The sequence below is a fragment of the Heterodontus francisci genome, chromosome 2, assembly GCF_036365525.1.
Source record: "Heterodontus francisci isolate sHetFra1 chromosome 2, sHetFra1.hap1, whole genome shotgun sequence".
In the NCBI taxonomy this organism is placed as follows: Eukaryota; Metazoa; Chordata; class Chondrichthyes; order Heterodontiformes; family Heterodontidae; genus Heterodontus; species Heterodontus francisci.
The window spans coordinates 169,819,642-169,839,188 of NC_090372.1; the positions used below are offsets into that span (position 1 = coordinate 169,819,642).

General features: G+C 43.5%; 1 protein-coding gene across 6 annotated transcripts in view; it reads left to right on the forward strand.

Moving 5' to 3' along the window:
- Window positions 1-19,547, forward strand: part of armc3 (armadillo repeat containing 3) — a 258,598-nt gene that overhangs the window by 179,703 nt on the left and 59,348 nt on the right. For all 6 annotated transcript variants that reach the window (XM_068013721.1, XM_068013745.1, XM_068013732.1 and 3 more), the window contains 2 exons: window positions 351-487; window positions 4,427-4,595. In XM_068013721.1, coding sequence (XP_067869822.1) covers window positions 351-487; window positions 4,427-4,595 — 306 coding nt within the window. The remainder of the gene's footprint in view (window positions 1-350; window positions 488-4,426; window positions 4,596-19,547) is intronic.

A 19,547-nucleotide genomic window follows, 5' to 3' on the forward strand; every position in this document is an offset into this window, starting at 1 on the left:
CCTGGAAAAATTTAGGCAACCAGGTCAGTCTGTGCTTCAATTAGCCAGAATCACAAAATTGGCCCTAATGGCTAAGTCTGAGATTTTGTGGCAGAAATAAACTTTTAAAGTAGCTTTTGGAGCTATGAGCTTTGGAGATCAAACAAAACCTATTGTTCACAAGAGTTGGAAATTGTCTTGGATTTGGGACTGAAAGGTAGAAGTGACATTTTTTTAAATATCAGGTGAATTGAGCCTTATATTCCCATTGAAAGTCAACAAATGATATATTTTCTTACTATGTGGCATTTTTAACTAAGTTTTTGTAGCTAGTGGATAAGACTCATTTCTAACTGAGCCTGTTTTCACAGCTGAGAAATGCTGGTGGATTAGAACCACTTGTTGAACTACTCCATTCTAATAATGATGAAGTGAGGTGCAATGCCTGCTGGGCTGTACTTGTCTGTGGAAAAGATGAGCCAACAACAGCTGAACTTTGTAAACTGGGGTAGGTATGAAGAACAATAAGCAGCTATAATTGAATGCTAAGTGTCAGGAAACAAAAATTAATACAACATCCTTTCCAATTCCATGAATCTTTGAAGTGATTTGTCATAACAAGTCAACTATAGTGCACAACACTGCTTAGAAGATGTTTTAAATTATAAACGCCCTCTAGATAGCTTTTATCGCTCCGGCTCCTTCATAATCTTATAGACATTTACAAAGGTTTCTCTCCCCAGGAAGTAGCATTTAAATGGCCTTTCATGGTTACTGCCCAGTGCATTCAGTAATTACATTTTACTGTGTCTGTTAGTCATTAAAATTAATCACTTTATACAGATGGAATAAGCATTCCAGTGTTCTGTAAAGCCTGTGTTGGGTTATTCTCTTGTGACAGTTCTCTATATAATAGTTTCAGTTGCATTTATTTTCATGGAAACATATACAGGTAGTAAGAATTTGTGATAATTCTCATCAAGGAGCAGTCGACCATAAAGTAGTATGGATTATATTGTAATTATCACATTCTATTCGTTATAACGTTGACTGAGATGTACTCATATCTGTCTATCATAAATTCAACTTAAATCAATTGTAAATTTACATTGCATAAAATGTAAGTGTGCTGATTAAAAACTGATGGTATAATTTTTAAAAATAATTTTACCTATTTGTCATTTATTTTCTTTCTCTTTCTTTTGGTATCCAAAAGCCATCTTGCTAAAAAAAAAGCCTCTGCCTATTATGTCATGTAACTTGCTGCAAGGACCACATGAATATTCAAGCATGATTCTCTTTTTGATTTTCAATCTGCACTAAGGGAAAGGAGGTATATGCCCTTACCTAGCTGGTTTGCTGTCCTAGTCATGTTTAGTTAGGTCCAATATTAGTTGATCCCTTGATCATCTGCAAATGTTCAGGTGGCATCATCAAACGAGGCCATAAGGGCGGAGCTCAGAAATATACAAGGGACAGCCACACTCTAAAAAAGTGGCAGCCACACTACTAGGAGTGTACTATAGACCCCCAAATAGTGAGAGGGAGATAGAAGAATAAATATGCAGGCAAGTTTCTGAGTGCAAAAACTACAGGGCAGTTATAGTTGAGGCTTTCAACTACCCCAATATCAGCTGGGATACAAACAGTGTGAAGGGCACAAAGGGGACAAAATTCTTGAATTGTGTTCAAGAGAACCTTTTTAGCCAGCACATAAAAAGAGTAACGAGAGGGGGTGCAATTCTAGATTTACTCTTCGGTAATGAAGCTGGACAAGTGGATGAAGTAACAGTGGATGACCATTTTGGAGATAGTGACCATTATATATCTAGTTTTAGCATAATCATGGAAAAGGACGAAGATAAAACAGGAGTAAAGGTTCTAAATTGGGGGAAGGCAAATTTTACAAAACTGCGAGGTGACCTGGCGTAAGCGGACTGGATACAGCTACTTGAAGGAAAACCAGTGGGAGGCATTCAAAAACGAGATACTACAGGCACAGCGTAAGCCTGTCCTCACTAAGATTATGGGTGGTACTGCCAAATCTAGACCCCCTGGTTATCTGGAAGCTTACAGAGTAAGTTAAAGCAGAAAAAGAAAGCTTATGACGATCACAAAAATCTTAATACTTTAGAAAGCCTAGAGGAGTATCGAGCGTGCAGGGGTGAAGTAAGAAAGGAAATTAGAAAAGCAAAGAAAGGACATGAAATATTATTGGCAGGTAAAATCAAGGAAAACCCAAGGATGTTTTATCAGTACATTAAGAGCAAGAGGATAACTAAGGAAAGGGGAGGGCCTATCAGAGATGTACAAGGGAACTTATGTGTGGATGCAGAAGATGTGGGCAGGGTTTTTAATGAGTTTTTTGTCTCAGTCTTCACAAAGGAGAGGGTTGATTCAGACATTGTAGTTAAAGAGGAGGAGTGTATTAGATACGATAAGCATAATGAGAGAGGAAGTACTAGAGGGTTTGACATCCTTGAAAGTGCATAAATCGCCAGGGCCGGATGGATTGCAACCCAGGTTGTTAATGAAGCCAGAGAGGAAATAGCAGATGCGCTGAGGATCATCTTCAAATCCTCGCTAGATACAGGCGAGGTACCAGATGATTGGAGCTCTGCGAACGTTGTACCATTGTTTAAAAAGGGTACAAGGGATAACCCAAATAATTATAGGCCAGTCAGTCTGACCTCGGTGGTGGGTAAATTGTTAGAATCAATTCTAAGGGACAGGATAAACTGCCACTTAGAAAGGCACGGATTAATCAGGGACAGTCAGCATAGATTTGTTAAGGGAAGGTCATGTCTTACTAACTTGATTGAGTTTTTCGGGGAAGTAACAAGGAGGATTGATGAGGGTAGTGCAGCGGATGTGGTCTACATGGATTTTAGTACGGCATTTGACAAGGACCCGCATGGCAGACTGGTCAGTAAAATGAAAGCCCATGGGATACAGGGGAATGTGGCAGGTTGGATCCAGAATTGGCTCAGGAACAGAAAACAAAGGGTAGTAGTCAACGGATGTTTTTACGAATGGAAAGCTGTTTCCAGTGGTGTTCCACAGGGCTGAGTGTTGGGTCCCTTTCTGTTCCATATATTAATGATTTGGACTTAAATGTGAGAGGCATGATTGGGAAATTTGCTGATGACACAAAAAATCTCCATGTAGTTGATAGTGAAGAGGATAGCTGTAGACTCCAGAATAATATCAATGGTTTCGTTGAGTGGGTAGAAAAATGGCAAATGGAATTCAATCCAGAGAAGTGTGAGGTAATGCATTTGGGGAGGGCAAATAAAATGAGGGATTACACAATAAACAGGAGGATATTGAGAGGGGTAGAAGAAGTGAGAGAACTTGGAATGCTTGTTCACAGGTCCCTGAAGGTGGCAGGACAGGTAGATAGAGTGGTGAAGAAGGCATATGGAATACTTTCCTTTATTGGCTGAGGTATAGAATACAGAAGCGGGGATGTAATGCTGGAACTATATAAAACGCTGGTTAGGCCACAGCTGGAGTATTGCATACAGTTCTGATCACCACATTATAGAAAGGACATAATTGCTCTGGAGAGAGTACAGAGGAGATTTACGAGATTGCTGCCAGGGCTTGAAAGTTGCAGCTATGAGGAAAGTTTGGATAGGCTAGGGTTGTTTTCCTTAGAACAGAGGAGACTAAGGGGTGACTTAATTGAGGTGTACAAAATTATGAGGGGCCTAGATAGAATAGACAGGAAGGACCTGTTTCCCCTAGCAAAGAGGTCAATTACCAGGGGGCACAGATTTAAGGTGATTGGTAGAAGGATTAGAGGGGACATTAGGAAACACTTCTTCACCCAGAGGGTGGTGGGTGTCTGGAATTCACTGCCAGGAATGGTGGTGGAGGCAGAAACCCTCAATTCTTTGAAAAGGTACCTGGACATGCACCTGAAGTGCTGTAACCTTCAAGGCTATGGACCAGGTGCTGAAAGGTAGGATTAGATCGGGCAGCTAGTATTTTCAGCCAGCACGGACATGACGGGCTGAATGGCCTCCTTCTGTGTCATAATTGTTCTATGGTTTTATGTCTACCACTTAATCTGCAGTTAGGCAGTTTTTTTGTTATTTTGGAGCACCAAGTTTGGACATCTGAGCTAATTAGAATAGTTGGTGCTGGTAAGTGTTACTTTGCATTGGCATCTTAGTCAAAAGGTATAGATTTCATCTGAGTTCATGTCAAGATACTTAGTGCCACAGAGTGCCATGTCCTATATAAAGAGCTAAGCATTGCCATCAGCTTACGGGAGGACATACTACACTACTTGTTAAAAGGTGAAAATCTTTTGGTGGATAGGGAAGATCAGACAATCAGAAGGACAGAAAGTTCAGGTACAATAAGGTGAGAGGACAACTTTCATATGTGTTGCCCAGTCTTCCAGTTTGCTTTCTAAGTATTTTATTTTGCTTTACAGAGCTTTGGAAATCCTGCAAGAAATAAACCAGTCTTCAAGTCGCAGGAACAGTTTTAGTGATGCAGCTGTGAGAAGACTGCTTGACCATAATGCAGCTCTCAAATATTCTCTGACTGGCCGCTTGTCATCCAGCGATATCATCACAGATGGTTTCTATGATGTTGGTCAGGTAAATTTTAATTATCTATCTCACTTTGAGCTAATTAACAACTAATTTTATGAAAACTAGGTGACACAGTTCTCTGCTATGACTTCAGGTTAGTTGATCGATACACCCAGTAGAAGATAACAAAATTTAAATTGGCAGCAGCAGAAACAGCTGCATGTTGGAATCTGAGTTCTCTCGTATCAAATTGGAGAAAAATATTTAGAATGACCTTTTGCTGTTGAACTATTGTTAAAGCCATTGAAATATTAATTCTTGTAAAGTTGTTTCTGCCGGCTAGATCATGTCAATCTAGATCTCCTGGTCTGTAAAAACATGACTGGTGATTACCTGCCCACTGTTAGGACTGAGGCGGGAGGAGTGCACTGTTCATTCTAGTTCCACTTCTCCACGGGTCACAACATATATTTAAATTTTTTCCCACATACCAATGCGGTCAATCATAGACTCTATTTTTATTCCAGAATAAAACACACCAACCAGCTTTCTTTAATAAACAACAAAATTATCAGTTTATTATAAAACAAGTCTTAACCAGTAATGAAGCAAAGCGTAAGCACACAGATTGAAGTATAATCATTCCCTTTTTACCTTAGCTCCTCATACACACATACATACATATATTGGTTAACTGGAAAAATAAAAGGGAATTTTGTTTTAGAACTCTTACAAATAAAACGGACAAAAAACCCACTAGCTGAATGCTTGCTCATTCTTGAAGAAAAAAGAGAAGATATGGAAAGATATCCTTTGTTTTGGTTTGGCATCACAAATGCGTATAGATGGCTGTCACTGGAATAGAGTCATAGAGTTATACAGCACAGAAACAGGCCCTTCGGCCCATCGTGTCTGTGCCGGCCATAAAGCACCTAACTATTCTAATCCCATTTTCCAGCATTTGGCCCATAACCTTGCCTCTACCACCCCTTCAGGCAGTGCGTTCCGGATTCCAACCACCCTCTGAGTGAAATATTTTTTCCTCAAATCCACTCTAAACCTCCTACCCCTTACCTTAAATCTATGCCCCCTGGTTATTGACCCCTCCACTAAGGGAAAATGTTTCTTCCTATCTAACCTATCAATGCCCCTAATAATTTTGTATACCTCAATCATGTCCCCCCTCAGCCTTCTCTGCTCTGAGGAAAACAGCCCTAGCCTTTTCAGTCTATCTTCATAGCTGAAATGCTCCAGCCCAGGAAACATCCTGATGAATCTCCTCTGCACCCTCTCCAGGTCAATCACATCCTTCCTATAGTGTGGTGCCCAGAACTGTACACAGTACTCCAGCTGTGACCTAACTAGCATTTTATACAGCTCCATCATAAGCTCCCTGCTTGGAATCTTCCTAGAACAGTTCTTTCCAGGCGATGTTGAAGATCAGTTTGGGTAGGCTTTCCAAGAAATTCAGCTGCAGAGATTTCAGATAGGCCTTACAGCAGAAATGAGGCAACAAGGGTTTCAGTTCCCACATATTCGATACGCAGGGTTTCTTCAAATACAGGAGGAAAGAGGAGACTAACACACTGGACATGCAGGGTTTCTTTGCAAGAGAGAGAGATGAGCTGGGTTTTTCTTGGCAGGCAATAAACAACTGTCTTTTGTAACAATTCAAAGTGAAACCAAAAACATTTCAGAAGTCAAGACTGCTGACCTCTATAAATCTTGACTAGTCACTTCTTTGTAAACATCTCTCCAAGTCAAAACAACAAGCTCCCTGCAAATGTTTTATCTGAAAACAGGTGCCTTCCAGTAAGGCTTTTTACAAGCTAAGTCCAGGAACCTTCTGGTGACTTCTTTTAAAAAAAACACAAAGTTTAGCATCTCTTCAAGCTTCCAGAAAAATCAATGTCCATAATTCAACTATAAGTCCTTAAAAACATATTTTACAAAAAAAGAAGCGCTCTCGTAACCCAACCCTTTAGTTAAATGGCTTTAAAATAATATAAATGCAGTAATGCTGCAAGGTTTAAGAATGAGCAGTATTGCCAATGTTTGTATTTCGTGCAAAGATACAGAAAACAGCTGAAAGGAAGCACAAAATCAGAAAACTACTTTTTCTTTATTTGTTCATAGGATGTGGGTGTTGCTGGCAAGGCTATTATTTATTACCCATCCCTAATTGCCCTTGAGAAGGTGGTGGTGAATCTCCCTCTTGAACCGCTGTAGTCTGTGTAGTGAAGGTGCTCTCACAGTGCTGTTAGCTAGGGAGTTCCAGGATTTTGACCAAGTGGCAATGGAAGAACAGCGATATATTTCCAAGCCATTATGATGTGCGACTTGGCGGGGAACTTGGAGTTGGTGGTGATCCCATGCGCCCATTGCCCCATCCTTCTAGATGCTAGAGGTGGGTTTGGGAGATGCTGCTGAGGAAGTAAGTTGCTACAGTGCATGTTGTAGATGGTACACAGCGCGTCATGTTGCACCAGTGGTGGAGGGAGTAAATATTTAAGGTAGTGGTCCCAATTAAGTGGGTTGTTTTGTCCTGATTGGTGTAGTGCTACTTGAGTGTTGTTGGAGCTGAACACATCCAGGCAAATGGAGAGTATTCCATCACACTCCTGACTTGTTCCTTGTCGGTGGTGAAAAGACTTTGGGGAGTTAGGAGGTAGATCACTCACCACAGAATACCTAGTCTCTGACCAGCTCTTGTAGCCGGAGTATTTATGGCGTGGTCCAATTTTTTAAATTTCTGGTCAGTAATGATGCCCAGGGTGTTGATGGTGGGAGATTTGACAATGGTAATGCCATTGAATGTCAAGGGCAGGTGGTTAGACTCTCTCTTGTTGGACCTAGTCATTGGCTGGCACTTACATGTCCTACCATCAGTAAATGTCTAACTCCTCAGGACCAATTTCCTAGATATCACTACAAAACACTCTAATCAATGCCTGTACCTATCCAGGAAGATGGTCACTGAGTTGTGCCATCTCATGTGACCAGAGTTAAAGCATTGCTCTTGCCTGTTGCTCTTACTGTGACCACAGTCCTGAATATTTATGCTGAGGGTCATTTTAGTATAAAGCTGTCATGATGTTGAGCTATTATTGGATGCAGCAATGAATCAGAGCATCACAGAACCTTGCTAGAGCACAATCCGTGGATATACTTTTGAAGAATGAGAGGTGATCTCATTGAAATATATAAAATTCTTAAGAGGCTTGACAGGATAGATGCTGGGAGGTGTTTCCCTGGCTGGGGATTCTAGAACTTGGGGGTCACAGTCTCAGGATAAAGAATAGGTCATTTTGGAATTGGGAAAACAAATGGTATGTTAGCCTTTATTACAAAAGGATTGGAGTATAAGAGTAAAGAAGTCTTACTGCAGTTGTATAGGGCCTTGGTGAGACCACACCTGGTGTACTATGTACAGGTGGTCATAAGAGCATAAGAAATAGGAGCTGGAGTAAGCCAGTTAGTCCTTCAAGCCTGCTGCGCCATTCAGCAGGATCGTGCCTGATCTTCTACCTCAACTCCACCTTCCTGCATTATCTCCAAACTCTTAATTTCCTTAGTACGCAAAAATCTATCAATCTCTGTTTTGAATATGCTCAACAACTGAGCATCCATAACTCTCTGTAGAGAATTCCAAAGGTTCACAATTGTTTGAGTAAAGAAGCCCACGTCCCCGAACGAATAAAAAAAAATCCATGCCAGTATATTACCCCCAATCCCATGTGCTCAAATTTTGCTTACTAACCTCTAGTATGGGCCCTTATCGAAAGCCTTCTGAAAATCCAAATACACCACATCCACTGATTTCCCCTTATCTATTCTGCTACTTACATGCTCAAACAATTCTAACAGGTTTGTCAAACATGATTTCATAAATCCATCTTGACTCTGCCAATCCTACCATTATTTTCAAAGTATACAGTTATCACAGTATTTATCCTACTACTGATGTTAGGCTAACAGGTCTGTAGTTCCCGGTTTTCTCTCTCCCTCCTTTCTTAAATAGTGGGGTTACATTTGCTGCCTTCCAATTTTCAGGAACCGCTCCAGAACCTATAGAATTTTGCGAGATGATCACCAATGCATCCACAATCTCTACAACCATCGACCCGATCAAGTCCCTTAAGAATTTTATGTCTTAATTAGATCACCTCTCATTCATCTAAACACCTGGGAATTTCAGCATAGTTTACTCAAATCTCTCCTCTTAGGACAATCCTCTCATAACAGTGTTAAGATCAGGTGAGAAAGAGGTCTCGGGTTCCCTTTCAGCCTTCATCTGGTCTTACTGTAACAGGGTTTAATTTTAAATACACCGTTTTTTTTAAACACAGCTCCCCCTTGGTGAATCCTTGTTCACCGCTTCCCAATTATAAGGCAAAGGAATCAGCACAAACAGGCTTTCCTAGGTTTAAAGAAGAAAAGTTGAAATTTATTAAACTTAAACTCTAACTCAGTTAACGCCTATGGATACACGCCACACCCCACACTAGCATGCATACGTGATACACGCATTTAAATAGAGACAGAAAAGAGAAGAAAAATAAATTGGAAAGGTTTGAGGCAATATCTGAAGAGTTGTTGTTACGGTTCTTCGAGCTCACTGTAGAGTCCTTGATTGTAGGTAGATCTTGCTTTTCATTGGGGCCCAGTATTCTTCTTAAACCTTGTTCGCTGTCGGAGACTTTTCTCTCTTGGGGTTCATGTGTCTTCAGTGGATTCAGAGGTTTGTGAGACAGAGATGGGAGCAGACAGGAGAGATCTTCTCAGTCCAGGAGCAAACAACTTTCTGCCCAAACTGTTTGTACAAATTCATAAAACTCAGCTTGCCCAGCAGGTTAGTTATGTGACTAGCTGGTTTGACCATGTCCGATTGTGAATTCAGCCATCTTAGCAGCAACCTGGAATGCGAGTTCCACCACCTTCAACGTCAGGTGATCAAAAGTCCATGATGGGTTGACTATGTCAGGGAATGGCTGCTTTGTCCTTCCAAACACTGTCTGTTAATATGCAAATTTATTTTCCAGCCATGGCTGACCTGTTTAACAAGTCCCTTCTTCACTCCAGTAACAGTTTAAAATAAATGTTTATGACAAAATTAATGTGCCTCGTTCATGGCAGGTGGGGGCCTAGCATGACACCTCCACATCCAGCGGAGTGAAATGCGATTTGAGAAAAAGCGCATTTCATCAAAAGGGTCGAGAGAAAAATGTAAGATACAGAAAAAACATGCATTTCTCTCATTCATTCCCATTCATTCATAAATCCTAAAACTTATTACAGCCTGTTTACTTTTGGTGCCGGTGCTACTTTAATTGCCCCCTTTTTGATATCCCAATGAATGTGTTTTTTTGGGGGGAAGTTTCTCTTCCGTTTGCCCATTTCTATGGCTGCCTGGGGTCTTTGTTCCTGTTGAGGTCTGAAAAGGGGGATGGGTGGTTTCTCTTTGGTTCTGACTATGGGGGAGGATTCTTTGATAATCTCCCCTTTGTCCCAGAGGACACTCCTTCCTGCAGGTATTTGTGCAGACTCTACTGCACTCCCCTGTGGCACTTAGACTAGGTGAGGCACCACCCTCATGGTTTCTCTGCCCCCTAGACATCTTTGTCTTTGCAGGTTCCTGTAAATGCTGTTAGCAACTCTGGTGGGGTGCTTCTAGTGTCTGCATTTACGTAGGAGGATGTGGTGTCTAAATTTTCGCATTTGTCGGAGTTGGCTGACCGAACAGTAGGGGTTTTCATCCGGAATTCCTCCAGGACATCCTTTAACCTGCCCTCTTGGTCACTTTTTCCCCTTCCCTGTCTAATCTTTTGCCAGCCATGTGCCTGCCTGTCCCTTTTTGTTCTTGGCTCTTAAGGTTCACCAGCTTTCTGCTGGAGGGTCCTCCTAACACTGGTACAGGACTTAGTGGTGCAGGTTACACTGTAGGTTGGAGTTTCCCCTCAACCTGGCACATGTGGCAACTCCTGCAGTACTCCACCACATCTTTGTGGAGTTTTGGCCACTCAAACTGCTGTCTTATGTGGGCTTTGGTCTTTCGTATCCTGGCATGTCATGGAATGAGGTGATGATACTTAGTAGCTTTGGTGGGCATCCAATCTTTTCTAGTAGTCTGAAGAGACCACGTCTGCTGACGAGGTCAAAGGCTTTGGTGAGATCAATCAAAGCAATGTAGAGGGGCATCTGTTGTTCACGGCATTTCTCCTGTATCTGACGAAGGGAGAACAGCATGTCAACGGTCGATCTCTCTGCACAAAAGCCACATTGTGCCTCAGGATAGACGCGCTTGGCCAGCTTCTGGAGCCTGTTTAGAGCGACTCGAGCAAAGACTTTCCCCACGATGCTGAGCAGGGAGATTCCACGGTAGTTGTTGCAGTCACCGCGGTCACCTTTGTTTTTATAGAGGGTGATGATATTGGCATCGCGCATATCCTGGGGTACTGCTCCCTCGTCCCAGCACAGGCATGAAACAAGGCTGTGTTCTCGCACCCACACTTTTTGGGATTTTCTTCTCCCTGCTGCTTTCACATGCGTTCAAGTCCTCTGAAGAAGGAATTTTCCTCCACTCAAGATCAGGGGGCAGGTTGTTCAACCTTGCCCGTCTAAGAGCGAAGTCCAAAGTACGGAAAGTCCTCATCAGGGAACTCCTCTTTGCTGACGATGCTGCTTTAACACCTCACACTGAAGAGTGCCTGCAGAGTCTCGTCGACAGGTTTGCGGCTGCCTGCAATGAATTTGGCCTAACCATCAGCCTCAAGAAAACGAACATCATGGGGCAGGACGTCAGAAATGCTCCATCCATCAATATTGGCGACCACGCTCTGGAAGTGGTTCAAGAGTTCACCTACCTAGGCTCAACTATCACCAGTAACCTGTCTGTAGATGCAGAAATCAACAAGCGCATGGGAAAGGCTTCCACTGCTATGTCCAGACTGGCCAAGAGAGTGTGGGAAAATGGCGCACTGACACGGAACACAAAAGTCCGAGTGTATCAGGCCTGTGTCCTCAGTACCTTGCTCTATGGCAGCGAGGCCTGGACAATGTATGTGAGCCAAGAGCAACGTCTCAATTCATTCCATCTTCGCTGCCTCCAGAGAATACTTGGCATCAGGTGGCAGGACCGTATCTCCAACACAGAAGTCCTCGAGGCGGCCAACATCCCCAGCTTATACACACTACTGAGTCAGCGGCGCTTGAGATGGCTTGGCCATGTGAGCTGCATGGAAGATGGCAGGATCCCCAAAGACACACTGTACAGCAAGCTCGCCACTGGCATCAGACCCACTGGCCGTCCATGTCTCCGCTTTAAAGACGTCTGCAAACGCGACATGAAATCCTGTGACATCGATCACAGGTCGTGGGAGTCAGTTGCCAGCATCCGCCAGAGCTGGCGGGCAGCCATAAAGGCGGGGCTAAAGTGTGGCGAGTCGTAGAGACTTAGTAGTTGGCAGGAAAAAAGACAGAGGCGCAAGGGGAGAGCCAACTGTGTAACAGCCCCGACAAACAAATTTCTCTGCAGCACCTGTGGAAGAGCCTGTCACTCTAGAATTGGCCTTTATAGCCACTCCAGGTGCTGCTTCACAAACCACTGACCACCTCCAGGCGCTTATCCATTGTCTCTCGAGATAAGGAGGCCAAAGAAGATACTGGCATGTACAACCACAATAGTCTCGTGGGCCCTTCTTAATATTTCTCTTCGTTACCTCTGTGGCACCACTAACTGGTGAACTACTGTCCACTCCTTGCCCTCAGGTCTGTGAGGAGAACTCCATTTTCTCATCAGTACATCATTCTTTAAATAGTAGCAATCAGGGACTCCCTCTGCTTCACTTTCAGACTGGGCAGCCTGTGCTAACTCTCGCAATACTGGGTCGGCTCGCTGAGCCATTTAATCCATTTAATTCATTCCCTGGGTCTCTTAACTTTCCAAAGAAAGTCTCGGACAGGTAGACCTCATGTTCATCTGCCTGCAGTACCAATGCAGTCTCCTCTGGGGGAGCTGGTTTGATCATGGCCTGAGCCACTACATATTCAGGGAAACTGTAGGGGTCCGTCTCCCTCCACTGCACTGTTTCTTTGACCTCCTGCGGTCTATCTTTCACTACTGGGGGGACTACCACCTTCATCCCCTCCAGATTATTACCTAGGAGCAGGTCAACCCCATCTACAGGCAAACTAGGGTGAATCCCTACAGTTACCGGTCCCGAAACTAGGTCGCACTCCAGGTGCACCCACTGTACAGGTACAGGCATACACTGCCCTCCAATACCATTCACCGCCATTCTGGTGTTCACTGCACTCTCTGGGGGAAAGGTAAGGCCTTTTCCCAATAAAAGGGATCTAGTGGCCCCTGTGTCCCTGACTATGGGTTTGCTTGTCTCACTTGAGGGGCATGGGGTGACCTTCCCTTCAGACACAAACCCTGATAACCTTCAGGAATCCTATTAAATTTTCCTGCACTTGCAGCTGTAAACTTCCTGGGTCTCACACTTACTGCAGTTAACGTCACTGCTTGTTCTGCTGTGCTTTCCATCAGGTTCTTCACTGAGCGGGTGCTCCCTGATTAACACTACAGGTTGTCCCTTTAGTTTCCAGCAGTCAGCTTTTAAATGCCCTGCTTTATTACAATGGAAGCACACAGGTCTCCGGGTCTCATTCTTGCTCACAGCACCTTCCTTTTTGGCTAGAGGAGGGCCCCTGTGTCTCCTGCTTTCTTTTCTCTCCCAGGACTGCTTGGGCACTTATCACCCTCCCACCCTGTGTCCTTTTTGGATTTGTGGAGGTGACTAGGAAAGGTTCTCCCCTGGGAAACCGACTTATAAATTTAAAGCAAACTTATCAGCTAGAGCGGCCGCTTGCCTGGCTCTCTGAACCCGCTGCTCCTCTACACGGGTTTTTGTGCAGAGTGGGAGAGAGTGTTTAAATTCCTGTAACAGAATTACTTCTCTGAGATTCTCATAGCTGAGCTGTACTTTAAAAGCCCTCAGCAACTGGTCAAAAGCCATCTGTTTACTTCTTTCAAACTCCAGATAAGTTTGATTAGCTTGCTTTTTGAGGGTTCTAAACATTTGGCGATAGACTTTGGGTACCAATTCAAATGTCCCGAGGAAAGCACTTTTTGTCAGTTTGTAATTTGATGAACTCTCAAATAGCAACAAGGAATAAACCTCATGGGCTTTCCAGTTAGATTGCTTTGTAGTAAAAGAGGCTATGTCTCAGCTGGCCATTTTAGCTGCCTTGCCAGTTTCTCAAAGGACACAAAAAATATTTCTACATCCTCCTCATTGTATTTTGGAATTAGTTGAGCTAGTTTTAACATTTTGTATCCTGCCCTGAATTACGCTGCTCCCTATTGGCTATGCTTTCACTGGGGTTACTCTGTCACCCCCAAGTTAACTCAAGCCACTTTAGCTCTCTTGCTCCGCATTCTTTCTGGAATATTCTTTTTCTTTCTCTCCTCTCTCTCTCATTCCTTCTCCTGTCTTTATTTTTCTTCATGTTCCTTCCTTCTCTTTCTGCCTCTCCTGTCTCTCTCTTTCTCTTTCTTCTCATTCAAGTTTCCTTTGTTCCAGTTGTATCTTTGTTAGCAGTACCCTGTCTGGGTTTGCTTCTAACCCTGTTTCTGCTTCTTCAGATTCAAGGGAAAAATGGTTGGCCACTAGTCTTTGGAGTTCAGACTTCCTAGCCTTGCCACATATAGTGATCCCGCACTGCTCATCATTTTCCTCAACTCCTCCATAGACAGTGCTTTTAACTTATCCCAAGTTACTTCACCCTGGCTTGGAAAGCTACTAGCTTCAGTTGCAGACATGGTAGTATACAAGCACACACAACCACAAGAAAACTTGTATTGAAATCTTGCTCTTTTTGATTGGGAACGATTTGGCTTCCCACTTCCAATTTCTCTCGTTTGTCTGTGGGTCAATTCTGGATGCTAGCACCCATATTTCTGTTACGACCAGGTGAGAAAGAGGTCTAGGGTTCTCTTGCAGCCTTCACCTGGTCTTACTGTAACAGGGTTTACTTTTAAACACACTGTTTTTAGCTCCCCCTTGGTGAATCCTTGTTCACCGCTTTCCAATTACAAGGCAAAGAAACCAGCACAAACACGCTTTCTTAGGTTTAAAGAAGAAAAGCTGAAATTTATAAAACTTAAACTCTAATTCGGTTAATGCCTATGGATACACGCCGTGCCCCACGCTAGCATGCATAAGCGATACACACGTGCATATAGAGACAGAAAAGAGCAGAAGAAAACTAAAGTGGAAAGGTTTGAGGCAATATCTGAAGAGTTGTTGTTACGGTTCTTTGAACTCACTGTAGAGTCCTTGATTGTAGGTAGATCTTGCTTTTCGTTGGAGCCCAATATTATTCTTAAACCTTGTTCGCTGTAGGAGACTTTTCTCTCTTGGGGTTCATGTGTCTTCAGTGGATTCAGAGGCTTGTGAGAAAGAGATGGGAGCAGACAGGAGAGATTTTTTTCAGTCCAGGAGCAAAGCTTTCTGCCCAAACTGTTTGTACAAATTCAAAAAACTCAGGTTGCCCAGCAGGTTAGTCATGTGACTAACTGGTTCAACCATGTCCGTTTCTGTATTCGGCCATCTTAGCAGTCAGCCTGGAATGCGAGCTCTCCCACCTTCAACGTCTGGTGACCAAAAGTCCATTATGGGTTGAATGTATCAGAGAATGACTGCTTTGTCCTTCCAAACACTGTCTGTTAATATGCAAATATCTTTTCCAGCCATGGCTGATCTGTTTAACAAGTCCTTTCTTCACTCCAGTTACAATTTAAAATCAATGTTCATGACAAAATTAATGTGTCTCATTCTTGGCAGATGGGGGCCGAGCATGAGTCTAGGAACTGTGATAAACTTCAAAAGGACATTATTTTCAGGAAATTATGGGCCGTTGAGCCTTACGTCAGTAGTAGGGAAATTATTAGAGAGGGTTCTTCGGGACAGGATTTACTCCCATTTGGAAACAAACAAACTTATTAGCGAGAGGCAGCATGGTTTTATGAAGGGGAGGTCGTGTCTCACTAATTTGATTGAGTTTTTTGAGGAAGTGGCGAAGATGATTGATGAAGGAAGGGCAGTGGATGTTATCTATATGGACTTCAGAAAAGCCTTTGACAAGGTCCCTCATGGCAGACTGGTACAAAAGGTGAAGTCACACGGGATCAGAGGTGAGCTGGCAAGATGGATACAGAACTGGCTGGGTCATAGAAGACAGAGGCTAGCAGTGGAAGGGTGCTTTTCTGAATGGAGGGATGTGACTAGTGGTGTTCCGCAGGGATCAGTGCTGGGACCTTTGCTGTTTGTAGTACATATAAATGATTTGGAGGGAAATGTAGCTGGTCTGATTAGTAAGTTTGCAGACGACGCAAAGGTTGGTGGAGTTGCGGATAGTGATGAGGATTGTCAGAGGATACAGCAGGATATAGATCGGTTGGAGACTTGGGCGGAGAAATGGCAGATGGAGTTTAATACAGACAAATGTGAGGTAATGCATTTTGGAAGGTCTAATACAGGTGGGAAGTATACAGTAAATGGCAGAACACTTAGGAGTATTGCCAGGCAGAGAGATCTGGGCGTACAGGTCCACAGGTCACTGAAAGTGGCAACGCAGGTGGATAAGGTAGTCAAGAAGGCATACGGCATGCTTGCCTTCATCAGTTGGGGCATAGAGTATAAAAATTGGCAAGTCGTCCTGCAGCTGTACAGAACTTTAGTTAGGCCACAGTTAGAATATTGCGTGCAATTCTGGTCGCCACACTACCAGAAGGACGTGGAGGCTTTGGAGAGGGTACAGAAGAGGTTTCCCAGGATGTTGCCTGGTCTGGAGGGCATTAGCTATGAGGAGAGTTGGATAAACTCAGATTGTTTTCACTGGAACGACAGAGGTGGAGGGGCGACATGATAGAGGTTTACAAAGTTATGAGCGGCATGGACAGAGTGGATAGTCAGAGCTTTTTCCCTGGCTGGAAGAGTCAGTTACTAGGGGACATATGTTTAAGGTGCGAGGGGCAAAGTTTAGAGGGGATGTGCAGGGCAAGTTCTTTACACAGAGGTTGGTGAGTGCCTGGAACGTGCTGCCGGGGGAGGTGGTGGAAGCAGGTACGATAGCGACGTTTAAGAGGCATCTTGACAAATACATGAATAGGATGGGAATAGAGGGATACGGTCCCCGGAAATGCAGAAGGTTTTAGTTTAGGCAGGCATCAAGATCGGTGCAGGCTTGGAGGGCCGAATGGCCTGTTCCTGTGCTGTACTGTTCTTTATTCTTTGACATAGACAGGTTGCTGAAAGCGGCGGACAAGTAACAGATGAAATTTAATGTAGAGAAGTGTGAAGTGATTCATTTTGGTAGGAAGAATGAGGAGAGGAATTATGAAATAAAGAGTACAATTCTAAAAGGTGTGTGGGAGCAGAGGGACCTGGGGGTATATGTGCACAAATCACTGAAGGTGGCAGGAAAGGTTGAGGAAGCGATTAATAACCATGCAGAATCCTGGGCTTTTTAAGTCAGGACATAGAGTACAAAAGCAATGAAGTTATTACAAACCTGGATAAGACACTGGTTCAGTCTCAGCTGGAGTATTGTATCCAGTTCTGGGCACTCCACTTTAGGAAGGATGTGAAGGCATGGAGAGGGTTCAGAAAAGAATGACGAGAATTGTTCCAGGGATGAGGAACTTCAGTTATACGGATAGATTAGAGAATCTTGATCTGTTCTTCTCAGAGAAGATTAAGAGGCGATTTGATAGTGATCTTCAAAATCATGAGGGGTCTGGACAGATTAACTGGAGAGAAATGGTTCCCATTGGTGGAAGGGTTGAGAACCCAAGGGCAGCGATTGTGGTGGAGGCAGATTCAATTGAGGCCTTTAAAAGAGAATAGAATAATTATCTAAAGAGGAAAAAATTTGCAGGGCTACAGGGAAAAGGTGGGAAAGTGGAACTAGATGAGTTGCTCTTCCAGAGAGCCGGCATGGAGACGATGAGTCGAATGATCTCCTTCTTTGCTCTAACCATTCTATGATTCTAATCAGCAAGAACATGGTAGGTGGAATACAATGGGCTGGATTTTACCAGTCCATTGGATGCGAGTTGGGAGGAGTGGTAAAACTGAGTCCGGAGGTGTCGGGACAGAAGCCCGTTGCCTTCACTTCGCAACTGGATATTATGAAAGGCAGCTGGGCTGGCAGATGAGTTCGCGCTGGAGAGAGGTGGAAAGGAATTTAAGCCTGTAAAACAGGCAATTAACAGCAATTTTACAAGATTTTTCTAATTTTTCAACGGGTGCGTGGGAAGAATAGTTATCATCAGATGGACGCTTCGTGGGATAAGAACATAAGAAATAGGAACAGGAGTAGGCCATTTGGCTCCTTGAACCTGCTCCGCCATTTATTAAGGTCATGGTTGATCTGATTGCGGCCTTTATTCCACTTTCCTGCCTGACACTCCCATAACCCTTGACTCTCTTGCAGATCAAAAATCTGTCTAACTCAGCCTTGAATGTATTCAATGATCCAGCCTCCACTGCTCTCTGGGGAAGAGAATTCCAAAGATTAATGACCCTCTGAGATAAGATATTCTCCTCATCTCCATCTTAAAAGGGAGTCTCCTTATTTTGAAATTGTGCCCCCAGTTCTAGATTCCTTCATGAGGGGATACATCGTCTCAGCATCTATCCTGTCAAGCCCCCTCAGAATCTTATATGTTTCAATAAGATCACCTTTCATTCTTCTAAATTCCAGTGAGTTTAGGCTAACCTACATCTTGTCTTCATAAGACAACCCCTTCATCCCAGGAATCAACCTAATGAAACTTCTCTGAACTGCCTCCAATGCATGTATATCCCTCCTTAAGTCAGGAGACCAAAACTGTACGCAGTACTCTAGGTGTGGTCTCACCAATGCCCGATGCATTTGTAGCAAGACTTCCCTAATTTTGTACTCCACCCCCCCCCTTGCAATAAAGGCCAAAATTCCATTTGCCTTCCTAATTACTTGCTGTACGTGCATGCTAACTTTGTGATTCATGTGCAAGAACACCCAGATTCCTTTTTACCGCAGCATTCTGCAGTCTCTCTCCATATAAATAATCTGCTTTCCTATTCTTCCTCCCAAAGTGGACAACCCCACATTTACCTACATTATTCTCCATCTGCCAAATTTTTGCCCACTCACTTAACCTATCTATATTTCTTTGCAGATACTTTCGGCTGGATTTTACAGGCCCCCCAATGTCGGGGGCTCCGGAAAATGACTCCGGGGAGGCCCACTATGGGCCTTGACGCCAGGAAAGCCAAGACCCTGGCAAGGCCTCATGGCAGCACCCCCCCACCAGCCGCTCGGCAATGGGAGGCCAATCTAAATATTTAAATTTATTAAAATAAATGAATTAAATGCTTACCCGGCGGCATTCTCGTGCCTTTGGATCTCCATTCGGAGATCCGATGCGGGACACTGGTGGGGAGGGGGAGCAGGTAAGTATTTCAGCTTTGGATACGCTCCAGGACTGGATGGAGATTTTGTTGCTTCTACTTGCATAGGTTCAGAAGAGTGTAAACCAGACACTCATTTATAGCTCTGTAATTGGATAATAATCTTACATAAAATTTACATCATAGAAGCAGGGCATTTGGCCTAAATGGTCTATGCCAGTGTTTATACTCCACACAAGCCTCTTCCCATTCTACCTACCTGTACTCAACCTGACCCTGTATCCCGCTCCCCTCAAGCTTCCCCTTAAATCCAACAACTACTCCACATGGCAGCAAGTTCCACATTCTCACAAAAAATAAATTTCCCCTAAATTATTTAATTATGTCCCATTATGCTGGACTCACTCAAGTGAAAAAAACTTATTGAACCCATTCATAATTTTAAAGACCTCGATTAAGGCTCCCCTTAGTCTTTGTTTTTCCAGAGAAAAGAGCCCCCACTTGCTCAATCTTTCCTGTCATCCTCTCATTTTTGGTAACATCTTTGTAAATTTTT